A 20277-nucleotide genomic window follows, 5' to 3' on the forward strand; every position below is an offset into this window, starting at 1 on the left:
CTGTGATTAACAAACCCACTCACAGGGACTGCAAAAGCCATTATAATGCCGCTATTTTGAACAAAAACTGCAAACAACATTATAATACTGATATTTACCAATTAAAAAGCTGCAAGCTACTAATGTGCTACTTAGAAGGGGCATTCGTGATGAGAACAAAATTAATGGATTAAGTCTAATAAATTTATCAAGCTATTATCTTCTTATTGTGTTGTGTTCTATTCATATTGGTAGATTCTTGGTTCATTTCTTTATGAACGTTAAAATAATTTTCTCAATGTTGATGAATGTCGAAAATTGTTCAAAAGCACTGCTAGGTCTGCAATCACTTTCTCCATCCTTAAAAAAACCCCACAAATTATCAGTGGTTCTTTGCACCTCCCCTAATGCAAATACTAGTTAATAATAATTGCCATATACTCTAACCATATTAAAAAAAATAAAAGAAAGGAAAAAAACCAAAAAACCATATCAAAAGAAATAAAAAAAAAAAAAAAAAAAAAAGAACAAAGAGGAGGTATAAAAGGGAAAAATTTAATCGAAGTAAAAGAAACTGACGAGTGCCATGATCAGTGAATTTTCAGTGATATTTTACTTTGAACACCACATCTTTAGAACTCAAAACATTCTGATAGGCTACATTCCGTACCAATGAAAGGTGTAGGTTAGGCTATGATATATTTCAGAGTGCTGGTAGATTATTACGCTTTACTCAGGTTTTATTCTCAACCGAAATTCTAATTGAATTTATGTGATAGTACCAAACCATAGGTTGGGTAGTTTGGATCCTACTCTGAGATATTAAGTCCATTGGTAAAGAGGGAGCCAAACCCATCTTCATTAATGGAGGCAGACGAGATAGGAGTGGTGCTCTCAAGGGCATCCGAGCTCCGGTCGAAGATCAACAATTGCATCGAGAGGGCCTCTGCACAGGACGAGGACGATGACATATCTGAGGGAGGAAGTGGAACCACCACGGGCAAGATGTCTGAACTTGTTAAGGTCAATGAAGAGCAGAGGAGATGGCTGGAAACGGGCGGAGATATTGAGGTCGACAGCCTCATAAACATTCGAGACGCTCTTGATTCACTGGAGGAGCAATTAGCATGTTTGCAGGTCAGACATCCCCGCCCTCCGCCGCCGCCTTTTTTTAAAGTATTTTTTCATTTTTATTTTTTGTGATAATATATGTCAAGGGCTTTCCCACCAATGCTGGTATTGCATTCTCTGGTTTTCCTTGTTTATGTACTGTGACATTCCACGCGGAAGATAATGTAGGTTCCATATATTGCAATGGCAGATGATAGGATTTTATAGCAGTACGTGTAATGCCGTTTAGCAAGGATAGAGTTTTAGATGTTGTGAACTCATATTGGGTATCGCTGAATGCGATTTTTAAAGCCAGTCAACTGTAATGGAATTTAATCAATTTGTTCTGAGATTTGCTGTATCTGGGCACAGTTATGCAGTTACAGTGGCCTTGTTCAAGTTACACAAAACTTTAAATTGCTGAAGTGGCTTTCCTGAGACGTGTCTTTCAGTCTTTAAGCGGCCCTTTGTTGAGGACGTGGGTTGTGACTTCGGCTTAGATGCCAGGACTGAGGTGTGACTATTATGCCAAATTTGACTGCGAGACACTGCATCTGTGGCTTTCAAGGCCAGTTTCAGAGGCGTTATTTCATCCAGTTGGTTGCATTGGCAGCACAACATGTCTTTGTGGGCTTTGAATATGGGTCTGAGCACTGAAAGTGCTTTGATTTAAGACGACAACTCATATGATGGCTCTCACATAGTAGCCTTTCCATTTTCAGGATTTAAACGTGATCCCACTTACAGCGAAGAAATCAGGATTCTCTAACGTTTTATCACTCCAGATTTTTTTTTTTGGGATTGGTGCTTTATCAGTTTAGCTCTTTTCATAGCTCAATCTCTGCAAATTCCTTGTCTTTATGGCTATAGCCTTTCCGTTTTCAGGGTTTAAACGTGATCCCACTTACAGCGAAGCAATCAGGATTCTCTAATGTTCTATCACTCCAGATTTTTTTGGGATTGGTGCTTTATCATTTTAGCTCCTTTCATAGCTCAATCTCTGCAAATTCCTTGTCTTTATGGCTACCTGCAATCAAATTATTCTGCAGCATTACCGGCACATAAAATCCAGAAACGGATGCACAGTCAGGCGTTCATTGACCCAGAAATATATGTAGAGAAAATCCTACTGGAGTATAAAATTCCACCTACAAAATAGGCTCTGTTCTTTTCTTAATGGAGGTTACGGAGCGTGCGACACTGCCATCGAAAGTACACGTTAGGCACTCGAACAGATGATATTCGGCTACTGTTTAGCAGTCTCAAAACAGAGAAACATTCAGCTCTGTGCGTACAGATGGTTCCCTTTGCCTTCTTCCTCTCTAGATCATTTCATTACCGTGACTGTCTTAACATTATGTTCTTTTCATTGAAAAATAAAATATTTTCAAGAACTCACTTTTTTCCACAGAGCTGAAAAGACAAAAAAATGCTATCCCTATGGATCAGACCTCCCCCGTTTGGGTGTTTTTGGTCTCCCAAAACAGATTTATTTTGATAACAAGGGAATTTCTCCAATACCAGCTGCAGTGTATACCATTTTACTTTGTTGGGTGTTTGTCCTTTTTGACAAATCTGAAATGGCTTGATATCTTCTGCGGGATTGATGAATTTGTGTGTACTTCTTGCTTCTTGGCGGTTATGTCTAGTTTTTCTCTTCATAATACAGTCTTCTTCCATCCCCGTTTTCTCTCCAGCCTGAAAATCTGCTTCTAAAGGCAGTGATGAAGCAGATTCGTCCAACATTGATGTAGATTTCTGTCCAGTTATAGCAGCAATCAATCATCAAACAAGGGGAATTTGAAAAATCTGGCTATATTCTTAAAGGACTGCTTGACAAGAATGAGACACTATGCTTATAAGAGCTGGGCATAGAATTCTTCATCAATATTAGTTGAACGTGAATCTACTCCGACAAGGATTTCTAGGAGTTCTTGATGAGACTATCTAGTGAACATGTACTATAATTTATATTTGTACTTTTCTATTTTGTACTTCATCCTTATCTCTTTTGGGCAACTTGGTCCAAATAGATCACCTACCCACTTCATTATATATATTGAAAACATGGTCAAACTTGATTTTTCTTCCACTTTTTTTGTACTTTGTATTGTATATTTCTTAATACAATTGATTTTATCATTGTATGGATCAATATTACCGAACTTGGAATCGGGAAAAACTCGGCTAGGTAGAAGAGCCAAGAGTTTGACTTGGATTGGGAAAAAAATCAGGGAAACTGGACAAAAACAATTGTTAAAAATATAAATATATACACGTATTTTGATGAAATTATAAGCATCTTTCTTATTAGCCTTAACACGGAGCAAAGGGAGAGGAAGAACTCCATAGAATGACATTATCAGAGTTCAAATTGGTGGGTGCCCCAGATGAGAAAGCTCAACCTCTTTTCTGTTTATTTTACACAAGAAAATCAGCCTGCGGAGGTAAAAATGACCAAAATCAGGTTGGATCAAGGTTTTTATAGGCCCTGTTAGATGAGTTTGACTCAGCCATCTGAGTCATAGGTGTACTTGTGAGTTCAACTCATTTTGACTGAGCCCATCTCAGTCAACAGACAAGTTTGAATCTAATGAGTTGGAAAGAGATCGTTTGCCTGGCAATTCATTTCAAACTTGGATATTCACAAGTTTAAGTCACGATCCTTGTAAAAATAGCATAGATATGTGTATAGCTTCGACAATCTCCTGTCATACTAGCATACTTTTTCTCTTTTGTTTTTGGGTGTGCAATTATAACATTGCTTTTGTGTGCATCTCAATTGTCATCAGAGCTAAATGATTGTGACCTCTAGATTTACTCACCTTTATGGTTTACATCTCACAACCATACTAGATCTAATTCCATCAGCCTTCTTTTGATCAAGGCCCTAGATCTAGTCTTGGTGGGGATTTCTTCTTCTTATCCTCTAATCTACTCCCTTCGACACCAGAAGAGTTTGTTAATGGAATATATGTTCACTGTTGTGGTCAGTTACAACCAAACTGGTGCCATTAAGGGTAGATTTTTGCCATCATTTGGGAATTGGGATTGTAATAACGATTCTGTGTAGTATTTTGGGAATTATTCCCTTGAAAAATTGACCTTAAGTGTCTGTTAGAACCTTATCTTGTGAGGTGAACGTTATCTGTTAGAACCTTAAGTCAGGCCACTTCCCAAATCTACATCTAATGATACCCCATTATTGGCACTAGAGGGGGCAGTCTTGGGAATGCTCTTACTAGAGGGAAGAGGTGCTTTAGTCACATTTCTTTGGGGAGCAACATTACTAATTGCTTCAGGGTGGCTTGGCTCATTATTATTCCTAGTATAATGCAAACCTTTGAACCTATCCCTGGATCCAACAACATTAATATGCTCATCATGTTCTTTGGTTGGTATTTCATGCTGTTGTTGACGAAGGGATGGAGTATCATTGAGTAAAGTATTGAAAGGATTAGAGTCATTGATCAAGTTCAAATGCTCGGGGCTATCCTCCTCTTCAGCTTGATTATATGGGCCATCTTCTTTCCTATGCAATTCTTTACACTTTTGACACCATGGAAAACCTTCTTGGTTAAATATTGGTAGGGGCAAGGGTGTTAGGCATATCTTGCTGAGAGGTATTCTTGCCACCACTAGGATTCCCTTTAGGGGTCTTATCATTATTGAATTGAGACTTAAGAGGATAGTTCTAACGAGACCCTCTTTCTCTATCAAAGATGGTCAATTTATTCATCATAGTCATTTGCCCCTGCATCAACTCTGGTAATCTTGTCAAACTTTTGGGCAAAGGCTTGCAAGGTTGGGTCAACTTGGGCAGATTTTTTAGGCATGACCTCCACTTTGGCTCGGAGGTATGAAAGAAAATCAATTTTAGATGTTGTCAAATTGTGCCCAATGGTTGTGTCAAAGGCCTTGGCTTGGTCAAGGCTTTGAGGATTTTTGTCCTTCAAGGCATAAGATATGTGTCCCGGGAAAGCATCAATATATAATGCAAGGATGGTCTTGTCAATAGTTCTATACAACAAGGGTACTTCTTTGAGCAACTTGTCAAATATCTGAGTGAAATGCTTGACATTATCATTGTTAGTCTTTTTAGCTTCCTAAAACTTGGCTATCCAATATTGTAGACCTCTTATTCATCACCTTGAGCCATCGCATTAGAGTATTCTTTAGGTGATGTAGGCAAGCTTTCCTTGTGGTTGAATACCACTAAAGAGCAGGAGAAAGGTTGCGAAGGTGACCGTGATAACCTTTTCTCTTCTTTCCATAAGGTTTGGCCCCGCCAGTAAGATTTTGCATTGGGCCTGCTAGATTTTGCATAAACATCTTTAGCGCTGTTGTCGAGAAGGAGTTGAGTTCAGCTGCTTGTGATCTTAAGCCTAAGCTTCATTCTCTTGATTGAACTCATCTAGAATTCATGGATAAATTTGTTGATCTGGCGACTCCATTGGAAGAACAAAGCCCTAGTTCTTCATTGAGCTTCAAAGATTCATGCTTGTAGGGTGAAGCAAGCATCTTTTAAGGCATATAAGTTCACCTTGGCGACTCCACAATTGATTGTTATGCAAGATTCAAGACAATGGATCCTTGGGATTTGCATTACCTTGTTATAAATTTTAAGGATATTCTTGGATATATTAATTGTTATGGTACAAATAGTATGAAAAATGTTCCAAAACTTGATGGTGATCCTTCTTCAATAGTTGATCATGTGGTGAAATTCATCAAGTATGCTTTAGAGATCAATATGGTTATTAAAGATGCTCTCAAGAGGTTATTCGTTAATTTTCTTGGGAAAGATCCAAGTGAATGGGTTAAATAAAGCATCCCTTCAATTAATGTGTTTATTGAAAAAATTCTTGAGTAATGGGGGCCAATGTTTTATAGTTGTGAAGATACCTTTCAAGATTTGGCCACGACCTTCCAAAGGGACTCTTTTCGATTCTCTTGAAGAAGTTGTCGATCAAGAAGATTCAAGTAAGATGAAGAGGATCTCAATGACACTAAGCCCTGCATACCATGTGATGATCAGGAAGATACAATTGTTGATTTTTTTGAGCCATCTTCACTTCTTAATATCATCCCTTAGCCACATTTGGATTCCATGGATTTCGAGTGTGAGAAATTGACTTTGGTTGCCCCTTTTGAATCTAAGTTTTGTGACAAACATTTGGTTTGTCGAGGCCCTGTCTTCCAACCATCTCTCTCCTCATGCCACTTGCAGCATGTCCCAAGTGACATCAATGAGAGTTGTATGCTTGAGATACCTATTGGGCGAGAATGCTTAAAATTGATCATATGTTACTCCATATTCAGGTTACAAGAAAGGGTTCAGGGGTGTAGGAATTTTTTTTCTTTTCCCTTTTCATGGTAGCAAGGATCATCCATGGTTGATTTATTTTCCCACCTCCCACCCTTATTACTTTGATTTAACATTTGAGTACTACGAAATAGCTACTTGTAATGTTTCCTTGTTCTATCTCATGATTAAGCATAAAGGTAAAAGGTTTAATATTGATATGATAATATGTTGGCTTCATTGGTTTTATGACTATACTTAGTCAACATATGATGTAGTACATATTAGCTTAGGTTAGCATAGCATTTGTGTGTCTTGCATTATTTTGTGTGCATCCTATTTTTGATATTGTTATGCTGATGTGTATGCATAATATTTTGATATCATGCATTATTGTAACTAACATTTTATTTTAGTATTATTATTTTTATCCTATATCGTAAGGTTGACGATCAACACCCTACTTAGTTGCTATCAACAAGTTGTTTTGAGTGTATAGGTAACAGGTCTACGAAGACCCAAGGATTGCTGGAGTTTTTATGCATTCCTCTTTAGAGCGCATGGATCATGCACTCCATGGTGAGCACATTTCCCAGAGTTGGAGCTAGATGTTACCCACCAAAAAGTGGGTAACCCATTGGAGAATTTTTTTCTCATCCTTGGACAACCAATTAGTCACAACCCTATATGACCAACACATAACATGATGCTAGGATTGTCCACTTCTTTCTTGAAGGAAGGTGGGTCATCCATCGACAAGTATTTTAACCATTTTTACACTCATGTTCTTTCACTTAATGTTATGGGAATACTAATATGGATCAAGGGGCAAACTTGATGATTGAATGATCTTCATTGTATTCTTGTTCCTTCACATCAATTGGGAGGTTAGTCTTTGACTCTAGTCTAGTGGGATCTCCTGTAAGGCACTAGGGTTTCAGGAAGGACACTACTTGGGACGCTTTGATTGAAGTAGCGCGTCCATGATATTCCACGCTTACCACTTTCTATCTTTCCCATTATTCCATCTCCATCCTTCAGGCTGGTGGTCATTGGTCATGAGGATTGACACCATTCCATCCTCATCCATGAGTCTGGGCCGAAAGCCTTTCCCTAGAGGATGCAGCGAAAAGAAAGGCAAAAGCATAAGAAAGCCACATTGAAAGAAAAAGAGAAAACGCAAAAAAATGGTTGGGATATTTGAGTAGCGCATGGGAAAAAGCCTAGCATGAGCTCTACTCCCTTCATTAGCCATCACCTAGTTCCTCAAGCACATGATGTTTCATCTATAAAAGGAATCATTGTCTTGTTCCAACCTTAATGAGCGATAAATTGACTCGTCTTTAAGGGGCACTAAATGCAAAATCTCAAAAAGCAAGTTTGGGGTCATGAGCTATGCAGCCAAATCAAAGCAAATCATAAAGAAGTAAAAGGTGCACCAAAGGGTTGCAAAAAGCATGTTGAGGAAAGGGGTAATTCATGCCTCCACAATCGCTCCCTCCTTACATCTATACACGTAGGATGTTGGATCTCTATTAGTTGGTCACTTGGCTATGGCACATTGCCCTGAAGCCATTCTCACTCTGCTGCCACCATTTTCACACACACATATGGATCTATGAGCTGGCTGGGGACCTGTCAGTTCCCCTTGGGGGCTAGAAACACCTAATAGGGTTATCCATTTAACCATCCCTAACATAAGGAGATAACTTGTTTATGATACTTGATCTAGTTAGACATTTCAAGGTGAGCTTTGTGTGAAGCATTACTATGTCCCCAACATTAGGTATAGTCCACTATGACACATTTATGGTTATTGTCTCTAATAATTGGTAATTTCACTTGATTTTGAGTAAGTTTTTGTCAGGTGTTATTGTCACAACCATGGAGGCTTTTGGAGACATGATTATCATCTATTTTAGCAACATTCTAGAGGTTGTTTTACACATTCCAGAGGGTAGATATGACCTTGTTGATGCAATGTTGCCCACCCAGAGCATAACGTTGGGATACTTGATAACACCACATGTTACTTGACACTCCAGGGTACCCTTAGATGCTAAATCACTGAGCCTGTGAAGCTTTGTGTTGGATTTATAGATAGTGTGCCCAGTGGACCCAAGATCCCCCTATGCTACCCTTGACACTGTTTGATGGGTGTTGCTTGTTCCAAAGCTTGAATGATGATGGTTATCCTTGAGATGACAAGGGAGGGATTGCACATCACTTTCTAGCCCCAATGATTGAGTAGAAGAGTGCCACATCACCCCTCTTTCCCTTTAGAGGGTGACGTTGGGCACCATGGTGATGACGTCTTGGTTTGTAGGCATTCCCATGGATATGGAGCTATTTCTTAGAGTATGGAGCACTTATTAACCCACTGGACACACACTTGTCACATTTAAAGCTTATTTGGAGGATGGTGTCATAGTGGAGGAGGCCTTTTCTCCCACACAAGTGGGCATTTTGGCAATTTTTGTTATGTTGAGCTATGAGGTTGTCTTATAACCTCATTCTTGTGGAATACTCAAAGGAAACTTGTAATTAGGGTTTTTACTATTGTAAAAATGAGGAAGATAAATCTCATATAAATAGAGACTCCCCTCATTTCATTTTTTTCATCATCACACTTTACATCAATTTTCTCTTCTAAGACTACACATTAGTCCTTTTTCGCTACTTGGGCAAAATGTGATCTTTCTATGGTGCAACTTTCTCTTGGAGATGGATTTTTGTGTGGAGTTGTTTTCTTGGGATTGAAAGACGTGCTTCTTGGAGAATTGTGTAAGTTTAATGCTTTTTTTTTGTAATCTATATTTTGCATATGGTATGTGTGAAGTAGGGTTTCTATTTTGTGCCATGACTAAATGCTAATTCTATTATGAAATCTTGCTTCAGTATACTATGCAAAATTATTCTCTTGAGACTTGTAAGGAAACTTTGATTGTGCATTCCTTATATTTAATTTCTCCCCTCACAGGGAAAATAGTTAGGGTTTTAAAAGTGGATGCCCTAGCCCCCCCTTACTCCATCAAAACCTCTTCAAAGCATATTAGCCTTAGAAGACTCCATTAAACCCTTGCAGGATAAGGCACTAATCGTCATTGTGTATCATCCATAAAAAAATCTAATTTTCTTTCTCTTTTCCCCATTCCTAGACGTCTAGGTTTAATTGCTAGGGTTTTAGGGGAGATTTATGCATAAAAGTGAATTTTGGTTGGATGTTTGTGGCTTATAATTTAGGAATTGCATTTATAATTCATATAAAGGAAAAATCAGCATAGTGCATGGCTAAACCTCCTTATTTAAGTTTAATGTCATCCCTCATTCGCTGTTTATGCATACCTATCAGCCATAGAAATAGATTTCCTAACCAAAACCTAGTCTTTATTGGAAGGCCTTTGCTCCTTGTTATTGATTATCATTGGAAGGCCTTTTCTTTGGCTGCTATATGACATTGAGCACCTTATTATTTCCTATCAATCAAACCCTAACTTATAGCAACCTCATTTCTGGTCTAGGCACAGAGTATTGAACCCTAGTATAGAACATCTAAGCCATTCTAGGCCTTGCTGATACTCTATCCAATATTGTAGACCTCTTATTCATTACCTTGAGCCATAGCATTAGAGTATCCTTTAAGTGATCTATGGAAGCCCCCCTTGTGGTTGAATACCACTAAAGAGCAGGAGAAATGTTGCTGAGGTGGCAATGAGGTTGCTGAGGTGACAATGGCAGCCCTTTCTCTTGTTGCCACAAGCTTTGGTCCTCCCTAGTAAGGTTTTGCATTGGGTCTGCTAGATTTTGCGGTAATAGGTAACCATAGGAGAATTTTTTTCTCCTATGATGTAGATTTCCAACTAGCAACCATATATGTTCTTTGCTTTTCCAGAGTGCATATGATTGATTATGCCTCTAATGCCTTACTCAACTCTCATTCTGGTCAGACGGATATGGTGTTATATACTTACGAGGTACATTATTTCCATTCTTCATAATGGGTGTTATTTTCATATATAAGGGTCATCCTCATGATCACTGGGGGATTTGTTGAATGGATCAAGACACTCTTTATTTGTTCGTTTTAACTTGTTTTTAGTTCAATTAGAGGTCATCACCCTCTTCTAGTAAAGTGTGGCATTTCTTGGGGTGGATTGTAATACTGGGGAATGCTTGAAAAGAAGTATCGTGTCCATACCCCCACCATACATACATAACATTTTCCATCTTTCCTTCATACTCTCATTTATGATTGAATTGTGCATGACCCCCCTCAGTGGTCCCATGAGAAGAAGAGATTAATAAGCCTAAGGTTGATGCTAATGAAAAGAAAGTTAAGAGCAATTGTGAAATGTTGAAATGCAAAATATTAGTAAATGGGATACCTAATGCCATAAAAGCCTAGGAAAAATAAGTAATGCCCCCTCATATTAGGCCATCATTCCTAGTCTTATGCATTGAATGCATCTACCAAAAGAGGACTAATAAAATCAAATATTGAGGAAGGGCGAAGAAAGTTAAAAGGCAAAATAAAGGGTGGAAAGACATAGTGCAAAGGAATGAGTAACTCAAAGCATTAGGGAAATCCTCTACAAAGGTGCTCATGGGATGAATATTCATCGACCTTTTGTGACTATGCAAGACAACCAATAAGATAAGATAAGATAATTTTATTAATGTCCAACGAATGACCATAAATATCTCAATGGGACTGAAGGATACAATCGGTACAAGTACAATATGGGAGTGCAAACACAACTCTTAGAAAATGCCAAAGCTAAATCTAGGATAAAATGAAGTAAAGAAGGATACAATAATAGGACAACCTCATAAACATGTATATAACTGGATCATGTAGAAGGCTAAGTGAATAAGTCCAGGGCTGGAGGTCAATGATGTCAAGAATGCTCGAGTTTGATAGCCGACACTTCCTTTCCCCCTTTACCATACTCATCTTACACTTCACGTATCCTTTGATAGGCTTTTTGGAACTATTTCCTTGGATTTTGTTGCATGTGATGGGGATAGGTAATGGTTGTACTGTATCTAGGCTTGCTAAATTATATTGAATATTGTGCTATTGTGAAGTTTGATGATGATTCTTGGTGTGATCTAACCTAATGACCCTTGTGTACACTAAATATGTGTTTGGATGTATGTGCCCTGGATGTATGATGATAGAAGCCCATATAGATGATGACACACCATGATGGAGAGGACCATCTTACCATGATGATGATGACTACACTCTCGCTACATAATTCTTAAGGACATTCATCTATTTTTATGATGATTTGGACCATTCTTGTGGACATTGGGCCTTTTATCTTGATGATGGTGGACATGATGATGATAACACACCCCTTTAGAGGGGTCATGGCTCCTTATCCTTTGATGATGTCATGCCCTAGCTTGAGGGTGTTGCACTTATGATGGGATGTCTCACTCGATGATGATGCATGACTACTTTGGAGCTGACCTAGCATGATGAGAAGACACTCAACGCGTTTTTATGATGAGGTGTGACTTTTGAACAAGGAGACATGGCCTTTGATGAGACAATGCACCCTTTCATGGAGAGACATGACTTCTGGAGCATTATTATCCCGCTTTGGAGATGATGTCAAACTTATTTTACTTACTCACTCACATGTGACCCTTGGAGAACATGATGGATGTCTTGAATTTATCGCATCTTTTTTTCATTGATGAGGCATATTTTGGGGGGGTCTTTCTTGACCTATCCACCTTGTATCATGGATATTATGCATTTGGCTGATTTTAGAGGATATCAGCGTATTGTATAGGAAGGAACACTTGGTTTTGTTGTATACATCGAGGGAGTTGTATACATAGAGGGAGCATTCCACTCATTTGGATGATTGCACATTGTGGAGACTTCTCTTCACACTCCTTTTATCTCTTTTCTCTTGTGACCCATGGATGTCTAAGTAGAGTGACCTCTTAAGGAGGACTTGTTGATGTAGATGGTTCTCTTTTCTTGGATGATTATTGGTGAACTTTGATGGATGCATGCTAAATTGAGTAAGTTATTCTTCTTTATTTTGTTTATGTTGATGGATAATGGTTATTAAGTATTCACCAAAGTAATTGCTAGTATTTTTATCTCATTATCTTCCTTGGACAAGATTTTTCATCAAGTTCTTTGAGGTTACCTAAGTGAATCTCTCTCCCTTATTATCCTTGAAGATTGTAGGATGCCTAGGTCAAAACTCTAGGGGACACAAGTCTCCCTTAGTCTTTGAACCTACATTCATTCCATTTCCTTCTCAAGTGTGTTGATCCTTGACTCCATATGCCCCAGATAGAGAAGGGCACTATTCTTTCCCCCTTGTGATAATCGTTATTTCATTTAAAACTCAATTCTTTTATGTTTTACGGTGTTTTAGGTTTGATTTACAGCAAAATATTTCATTTTTAGCATTAAATAGCTTGGATGTCTTAGTTCTATGGTTAGAAAGTGTTTGAAATATATAATAAAATACAAAGTGTCATTTCTAATGCATTTTCAGCCACTTTCTAGGGCTGATGTGTAGGGTTTCTAGTGATGTTATATACTCTTTTACTGCAGAAATTTGTTGTAATCCAATCTTTATTTTACTCGTGATAGCCCTTCATTTTTCACTTTTCACTTTATTATCATAGATTTTGGGGCTATTATTTACTGCTGTTGTAAATTGGTTTATTGCTGCAATTTTCTATTTTACAAGCTAGTTTGCTACAAAGTTGTGTAATTTTTTGATTGTGTATTTGGGGACCTTTTTTGAGCTGATATTGGTCGACCTAAGTTATTCGAACAACCATAAAATCATTTTAACTTAAATTTGGAAATTACATTCAAATCCATTATAAACTGTGATTGTTTGATCTCTTAATTGGTGGTGATAGAGGCTTCAGAGGGCTCTTGACTTGGTTTGACTGTGCCATTAGATCCCTAAGATCTACTAGGGAAGCCTCCCTTGTGTTGGATTGTGTCCATCACTAAACGAGGGGAGTAGTTGCTAAGGTGACAATGATGACTCTCCCATGTTACTCATTGTCTTAGTTACCTAGTGAGGCTTTGCACTAAGGTGCAAGATTTTGTTGTAAGAAGCTAGAAAGGACCTGCTAACTTTGCTGATTGGACCTTCATGCAAGCTCTGAAAACTGACATATGAGAGCGCTTCTTCTGGCAGAATTCCCAAAAAGAACACACATTACTAGAACTAGTGCCCTCCTGGGCAACAATAGCATAGCATATTTTCCCAGAAAAAAAAATGTTCTTTATTTGTAGACTTTCTAAGAATAAAGCAGTGCTTTCCACTCCTCTTAAGTGTAGGAAACTTTGACAGCAGTGGTAGTAGCTTTAATCCGAAGAGAAACGGCTCTTTTACATAATTAGCAACATTAAATTGAGATAAAATCAACACTAGGAAAAAATCAGCGCTAAAATTGGCACAAAAGAAACACTAGGCTCTTGCAATGATAACAGCAACCAACTTGGCACCCTTCTGTGCCCAAAACAATGGCAGCATAAAATTGAGCATATGCAAAATTGAGACACAGAGAGCACCTTCAACTCCTTTGAAGTTGCTTTATTCATCCCCACAATAGTCTTATATCTGCCCTCCGTAAATGTTAAAACACTCCTGTTGACTGCTGATAAAATATTAGAATATGTCATTCATATTCTTGCTTGTCTTCCAAGAAAATCAGGTTTAGTATACCAGATTTGATAAATAAGCAATCCTTTCATGTCTATCGTTATCTACATGCATTTACTACAACGAAGGTTAATAAAAGTAAACTAATGCTGATCCTTCATATGCTTACTCATAATTGAAGAAAATCAGATTTAATCTGTCAGACTAAGTTTTGATGAATAAGAAATCTTTTCATCATCATTATCGACATGCATACTCTATAACCAACCTTATATGTAAGCTAATGCTGATCCATGTGCCTTTAGCATCCATGGATTGAAGTTCATGCCTATCGTTGATAACAACCGACATTATGAACTGAAATGACCTTCATCCATACTTGCACCAAGTCTGGTACCTATGGAGATATCCAAACTGTCTGGTTCCCATGCACTTGCCCTTCTTCAAAACTGCTCCCAGGGGTCTTGTAGCAGGTGCAGATTCAAGTGATAGCAGGCGTAAATTGAAGTGGAGCTTCCTGGGATCAACTTTTAAATTGCATGGTTTGTGGCAATGGTTGTTCTGTTTAAGATTGGCTTTTTCATGCATGGTGCCCTTTTTAATTTTTTTGACCTTTCGAAATTTTAGACTGAAGCTTTCTCTTTGAATGGTGAAAGAAACATTATCTATTTTTCTAAAACTAAAACCAAGAGAAGAGAATAAGATTGCATCTTGAAGATGAAAATACCGTGGATGGTTACTGGATGGTCTCCCAACTTAAAATCTCCTTGGCCATAAGCTCTCTCCCAAGCTGAAGATGTAACATTCTCTGTTGTAAGTGCTAATGATCTCCCCAAGCTAAAAATACTTGCTCAGGGGCTCTCCACCAAAAAACTTTCAGTCCTCAAGCTCCTTCCTCAAAGCACAAATGGGATGGTTGGATTTCCTAGGGATGCAGAGCATGTCCCTTGACCATATCAAGTCAATCCAACAGATATGATCCTTAATACTTATTAATCCTTATATATATATATATTTTATGGTGAATATCTTGAGAAGTAAGGCGTTGAAAGGTCTCATCGCCTTCAAGGTTAATCCTTCTCAGTGTTGGCCTTGCGTTGGATTTTATTGGGTTGGTCCTGCATGAGCCTAGCTAGGAGGGTCTTGATCAATTTGTCAAAGTCCCGAACAACCTTGGAACTGATAGATAAGATCATCATCAACCTAGAACGGAAAATGGTATTTTAATGTCAATCCTTTCAAAAAGTTTCTCCTGATTAATCCTTGTCTAATGATAAAGCAACCATTCTTTTAAGGTCAATTCTTCAAAGGAAAGGTCCTGAAAGGATGTATTATTTGATTATGGTGTTGAAAGGCTCGTCTGGTCCTTCAAGGAAGGTCTGTTCTTCAAAAGTAAGGTCCTGCATATTTTTTTTTTTTTTTTTAATTTTTATTCTATATCTATTAGACTAACTTAAGTACCCACAGGGGATTTGAACCGGTGACCTATCGCAAGGAGTGCCTTAACAGCGCACCCATTCACCGTCAATCCAAAGCCCCGTGGGCGTAAGGTCCTGCATATTACTGAGTTGGTCCTGTATCAATCCTGGAGTAGTCAGGTAAGGTCTTGTACCTTATCCAGTTGCTAGGCTTACTATGTTGGTCCTGACTGGGTAAACCCTGGAGCAATCCTGTGAGGTAAGGCCTTGCCTGTGCCAGCCTTCTGGGTTGGTCCCAACTGGATCAACTTTGGAGCAATCAGGTAAGCTCTTACCTGAAAGGGCTTACTGGATTGGTCTTGCTCTTACTTGAATGGGGTCTTCTCAGGTAAGGTCTTGGTCAATTCTTTAGAAGGAAAAGGCCTCGAGCTTAAGCAGGTAAGGTCCCGACTGCATCAGTCAACCCAGTAAGGCCCTGCCCAATGGTTCAACTATTCATTTGAATGGGAATGTCTCTGTTACATGGGGGCATCTGTGGCCAAAATCAGGGATTTCCCAGGTGGGGTCATGAGAAACATTGGGGATATGGGGAATCCTAGGATGTCGTCCCTATCACCAGGGTTGCATGCCTAGGTAACCTTGTTTACAGTGTCTTAGATTTGATGGACTGGGAACTGACTCTGCTTGTTTGTTTTAATAGTGTCACCTACTAAATTATCATGGATTGCCAACATTGGTTCATTCTATCACCTAAGTTACATGACACGAGACATGGAGGACACGTAAATACGAGTATTCGACACGAGACATGGTGACACTGGAAACAGGACATACTGAAATATAGTGCCTGATCGATATTTTTAAGAAATTAGAACATCTATAGATATGAATCATGATGATATCTATTTAGTAATTTAATATTTACAATTTTACAATTTTAGAAATAGTTAGTTTATTAATTTACTACATCAATAATGTTCACAGTTCAAATGTTCATTGTTCATGTTATTAACAATTCTTCAAGCACATAAGAAACTAGAAAATTAGAGATATCACGATTGATAAAACAAAACTAGAAATTTAGAAGTAGAACTTAGTTATTAAAACCATAATTGTAGATTTTTCATTAGGCCTTCAAAATCAAAATGTGTTACATAGATATTGAGGGAATGCCACTGGAAAATACAAAATAGAAAAAATACAAAATAGAGTAGATACAAAATAGGTAGGAATATCATAGCTCATCAGTGGTACTGGTCATGATTCACTAGTCACGACTCTATCAATAGTCCAGGTCGTCCTCAATGTCATAATCACCATCACTGCCACTACCATATGACCCTACTCCATCCTCCTCTATGCCCAATCCAAGATCTGCTGCTGCATTTGTTGGTGTGTAGGACGACCCCTCAAGAGACTCATCATCAAAAGACACTGGCTCTAGCACTGGGTCATTAAGATCCATGTTGGCTAATGCCTCGTGAATAGACATGAAATTGGTAGAAAAAAATGAAAAAAAATAAAGAAGCGATGCTTTTTACTTTGGGATTTTAGTAGGACATGTGTCCTAAAATCAGGCACATGTCCAACACAGCCCAAACACGTGTCCTGATTTTAGGACACGTTGAAAAATGCGTCGGACACGTTTTATGGGTCCTGTCGTGTCCGACACGCAGAATATGGGACACGGGACCACGACTAAGTCTGTTACTATGTTGATTGAGTTATTTGTTGAAGAATAATTGCATTTTGCATGCACTTATGGAGTCCATTACTTTTCCTTAACCAGAAGGATAGAAATCAATTGATGATCAATTGATGAATATGACAACATAAGCCCTAGAGAAATTCTGTTTGAACCAAGTCTCAATATCTGTGGAATTGGCATTGATGATTTCCAAGTCTCAATATGCATGTTATAGATGGAGCTTATCTAATTTCCACTCAAATTCCAGGTGTTGTTTATATTGGCTTTGTAATCTCTGCTCTAAAAATGTTTATTTTAGAGCTTAGGACTCAGCGAGTATGCCAAGTGCGTAGAAATGCATTCTAACATGTAATTTAACTTGTTCACACATTTTGGTGCTTCTTTTCTGGAACAATCTGCATGTACGACATAGAAGAATACGTGAAGATTTTTATGAGTGTTAGATTTAGGTTATTTAGAGATGAATGGATTAGTTGTGATCTCTACATGGAAAGTTTTGTTGATTGGTTTCTTTTACTCTTGTTATTCTGTGGATTGCTATTAAATTGCCTGTACATAATTATTTTCTAGGGTATGGTTTTGTTTCTTCTCGGAGATATGATTATTTGGTTTCTTTAACAGGCAATGATTAAGGGATAAGCTCTCTTTTTCCTAATGATTGAATTGATGAAATCTTGAATTTCTATTTTCCAGGCCTTGCAGCAGCAACAGCGACTGGAAAGAGATGCAACTCTTGCTGAGCTTGATGAAAGCCGGAGAATTCTAGTAAAGAAACTTAAAGATTACAGAGGCAAAGACTTGGAAGTTATACAGGAAGCTTGTGCTTTTGCTGGTGAACCTGTTGAGCAGAAGGATGATATACTTTTGCCCCCATATGGACGACGTCTTCCAGAGTCCTTCATCTCACCTGCTTATCGCTATTCTCCGCCGCTGCATTCTGAACATTCAGCCAGGAGAAAGAATGTGTCTGCTGAGCATTCTTTTGTGACCGGTAATGGAAGACAGGAAACTGAAAATGGCGACTCTGCTGAAAGTGAGGAGGTAAGCTCACAAATTAATAACCGAACTGCTAAAAAACAAACAAATGGCTTCGTGCATATAATTGGTTTGACTACAAAAGCAGTTCTAATAGCTGGAAGTGTAATTTCAGTCCTCACCTTAGCTAGCTTTGAGCCCAAACTTCGTAGAAGTGTTCCTTCTTTAAAACTGTCAGAGCTATTGCCCCGGCGGATGAATATTCCTTCAATACAATCAAAGGCAGATGTTCCCAACCAGTGTCCTCCTGGGAAAGTATTATTAATTGAAGATGGTATTCCTAGGTGCTTTGTCAAGGAGCGTGTAGAAGTACCTTTTGAACCTGTTGTAAGAGCTCCAGATATTTCTTATGGCTGTGGATGAACTCTGCCGCTAGTAGGATTTCATATGTATAGAAAATGTATAGTTCCAGTTGATTATTATTGAGATGTATATGGAATTTTAGTTAGATTAGGAAACACCTACTGCCATGATCACAAAAGGGAACTTTGTGCCTTGCTACTCTATTTAGAATCCAGAATTTTCCAACTTAGCTACCTAGTTTTTATTTGGTGTATTGCCAAAGATGACTGCACTGGAAGTATACTTTTTTCCATTACAACTGTATTGCATACTTCTTTCCATTACAACTTTATTGCATATTTTGATTGGGATCAATTGTAGCCATGAAATATGTTTTTATGAAAAACAGTATAGTAGATTGCTTTATAAAAAATGCTGAAATGTGATATATACGGAAGTAATTCAGTGTTTGAAAATTGGCAAACACTGAAACCACTCATTCACAGTAGTTGAAAGAAGGGAATTAATGAAACTATTAGATGATCATTATGTTGAGTTTTGGCTATTCATTATTTCTTTTAAAGGAAACTGTAATAAAGTCAAATTACAGTAAAGCCAAAAAAACATGGATAATATAGTTTTTGGAATTTTTTTTTTCCCAAGTCATATCAAAACTTGATAGGATTATTTTTAAGTCATATTCTTTTGATAGGATTATTTTATCAATTTAGTGGGGAAATTGAAAAGATGTTTTTTCACATTAATGGATGAAATTTTTAGTAAATCCATCAATATTGACCAGTATATCTATCTAGGGAATTTTAAGTCGGTATTTATTGGTATAGAATTAGCCATATTGGTAACTACTAGTTAAATTAACCTCTTAAACTAAAAATATGTTATTTTACTTTAATATAAGTTATAAAAATATTATTTTACTTTAATATAAATTATGAAATATCTTTGTTACACGGGAACCGCTCCCTAGAAGTGGGAAACTCGTTCCAGTGGTTCCCGCGCTCCCGGAAGCTTTGGAACTATATGGGAACGTTCCCTTTTCTGTGGGAGCTGCAATGGGAGCTTGGGAAAGTTCCGGGAGCTTTGAAGACTGTTTTTTTTTGGAGTTCCCGCGTTCCCTGGGGTTGGGGAATACAGAGCATGTAGAAAAATATGTTGAACTTCCCACAAAACATGAGGCTTTCTTGAAACCTTCGCAGGGAGAAAGGCCAAAGACATCCTTAACACCGATATCCTTAATTGAGAAACTGGAGCAATCCCTTGATGGGTTAAGGAAGCGTGTGACACCTCAATGTAAGGGGGATATCTGGGGTGTCATGCTGATGAGTATTTTTTTGTTTTGTTTATGTATATGTATCGCAGAATATTGTGTGCATATTGTATGTGGCAATCAATGCTTAACCATTAGAGTCGCTTTACTTTCTCTCATAAGAATAACTAGAGAAACATAGGTAAAATTGTTCCTTTGTATTTTTAAGGCAGATTGTTTCACACACTGGTCATGTTACAGAGAACTAATAATGAACTTGACATTTTAATATTTTATATATATAAAAGGGAGAGACTTGGGAAGAGAGACACCCAGAGAATATATTTATATATAAGAGAGATTATATATTTAAATTGATTTTAATAATTGAATATTTTGATTTAATATTAATTTTGATTATTATATAATTATATATTTTATATTTTTATATTTTAAATTTTTTTATTATATAATATTACCGTTCCCGATTAGCCGTTTCCTGTAAATTT

The 20277-nt window shown here is 37.7% G+C and overlaps 1 protein-coding gene across 1 annotated transcript; it reads left to right on the forward strand.

The window, feature by feature from the left end:
* Nucleotides 1–634: 634 nt before the first annotated feature.
* On the forward strand, nt 635–18876 carry LOC149156043 (plastid division protein PDV2-like). Its single transcript, XM_089437831.1, has 2 exons — nt 635–1116; nt 17878–18876. The coding sequence occupies exons 1-2, from the start codon at nt 844–846 to the stop codon at nt 18580–18582; spliced, it is 978 nt and encodes a 325-aa protein (XP_089293957.1). The 5' UTR covers nt 635–843; the 3' UTR covers nt 18583–18876.
* Nucleotides 18877–20277: the final 1401 nt, after the last annotated feature.

Source organism: Pinus tabuliformis, chromosome 9 (assembly GCF_031772625.1).
Source record: "Pinus tabuliformis cultivar Carrire ecotype Pingquan chromosome 9, CPIR1, whole genome shotgun sequence".
NCBI lineage: Eukaryota > Viridiplantae > Streptophyta > Pinopsida > Pinales > Pinaceae > Pinus > Pinus tabuliformis.

Coding starts and splice junctions, on each gene's coding strand:
- LOC149156043 (XM_089437831.1), top strand. CDS start 844: ATGGAGGCAGACGAGATAGGAGTGGTGCTCTCAAGGGCATCCGAGCTC. Junction 1,117..17,877: donor AGCAATTAGCATGTTTGCAG/GTCAGACATCCC, acceptor TCTATTTTCCAG/GCCTTGCAGCAGCAACAGCG.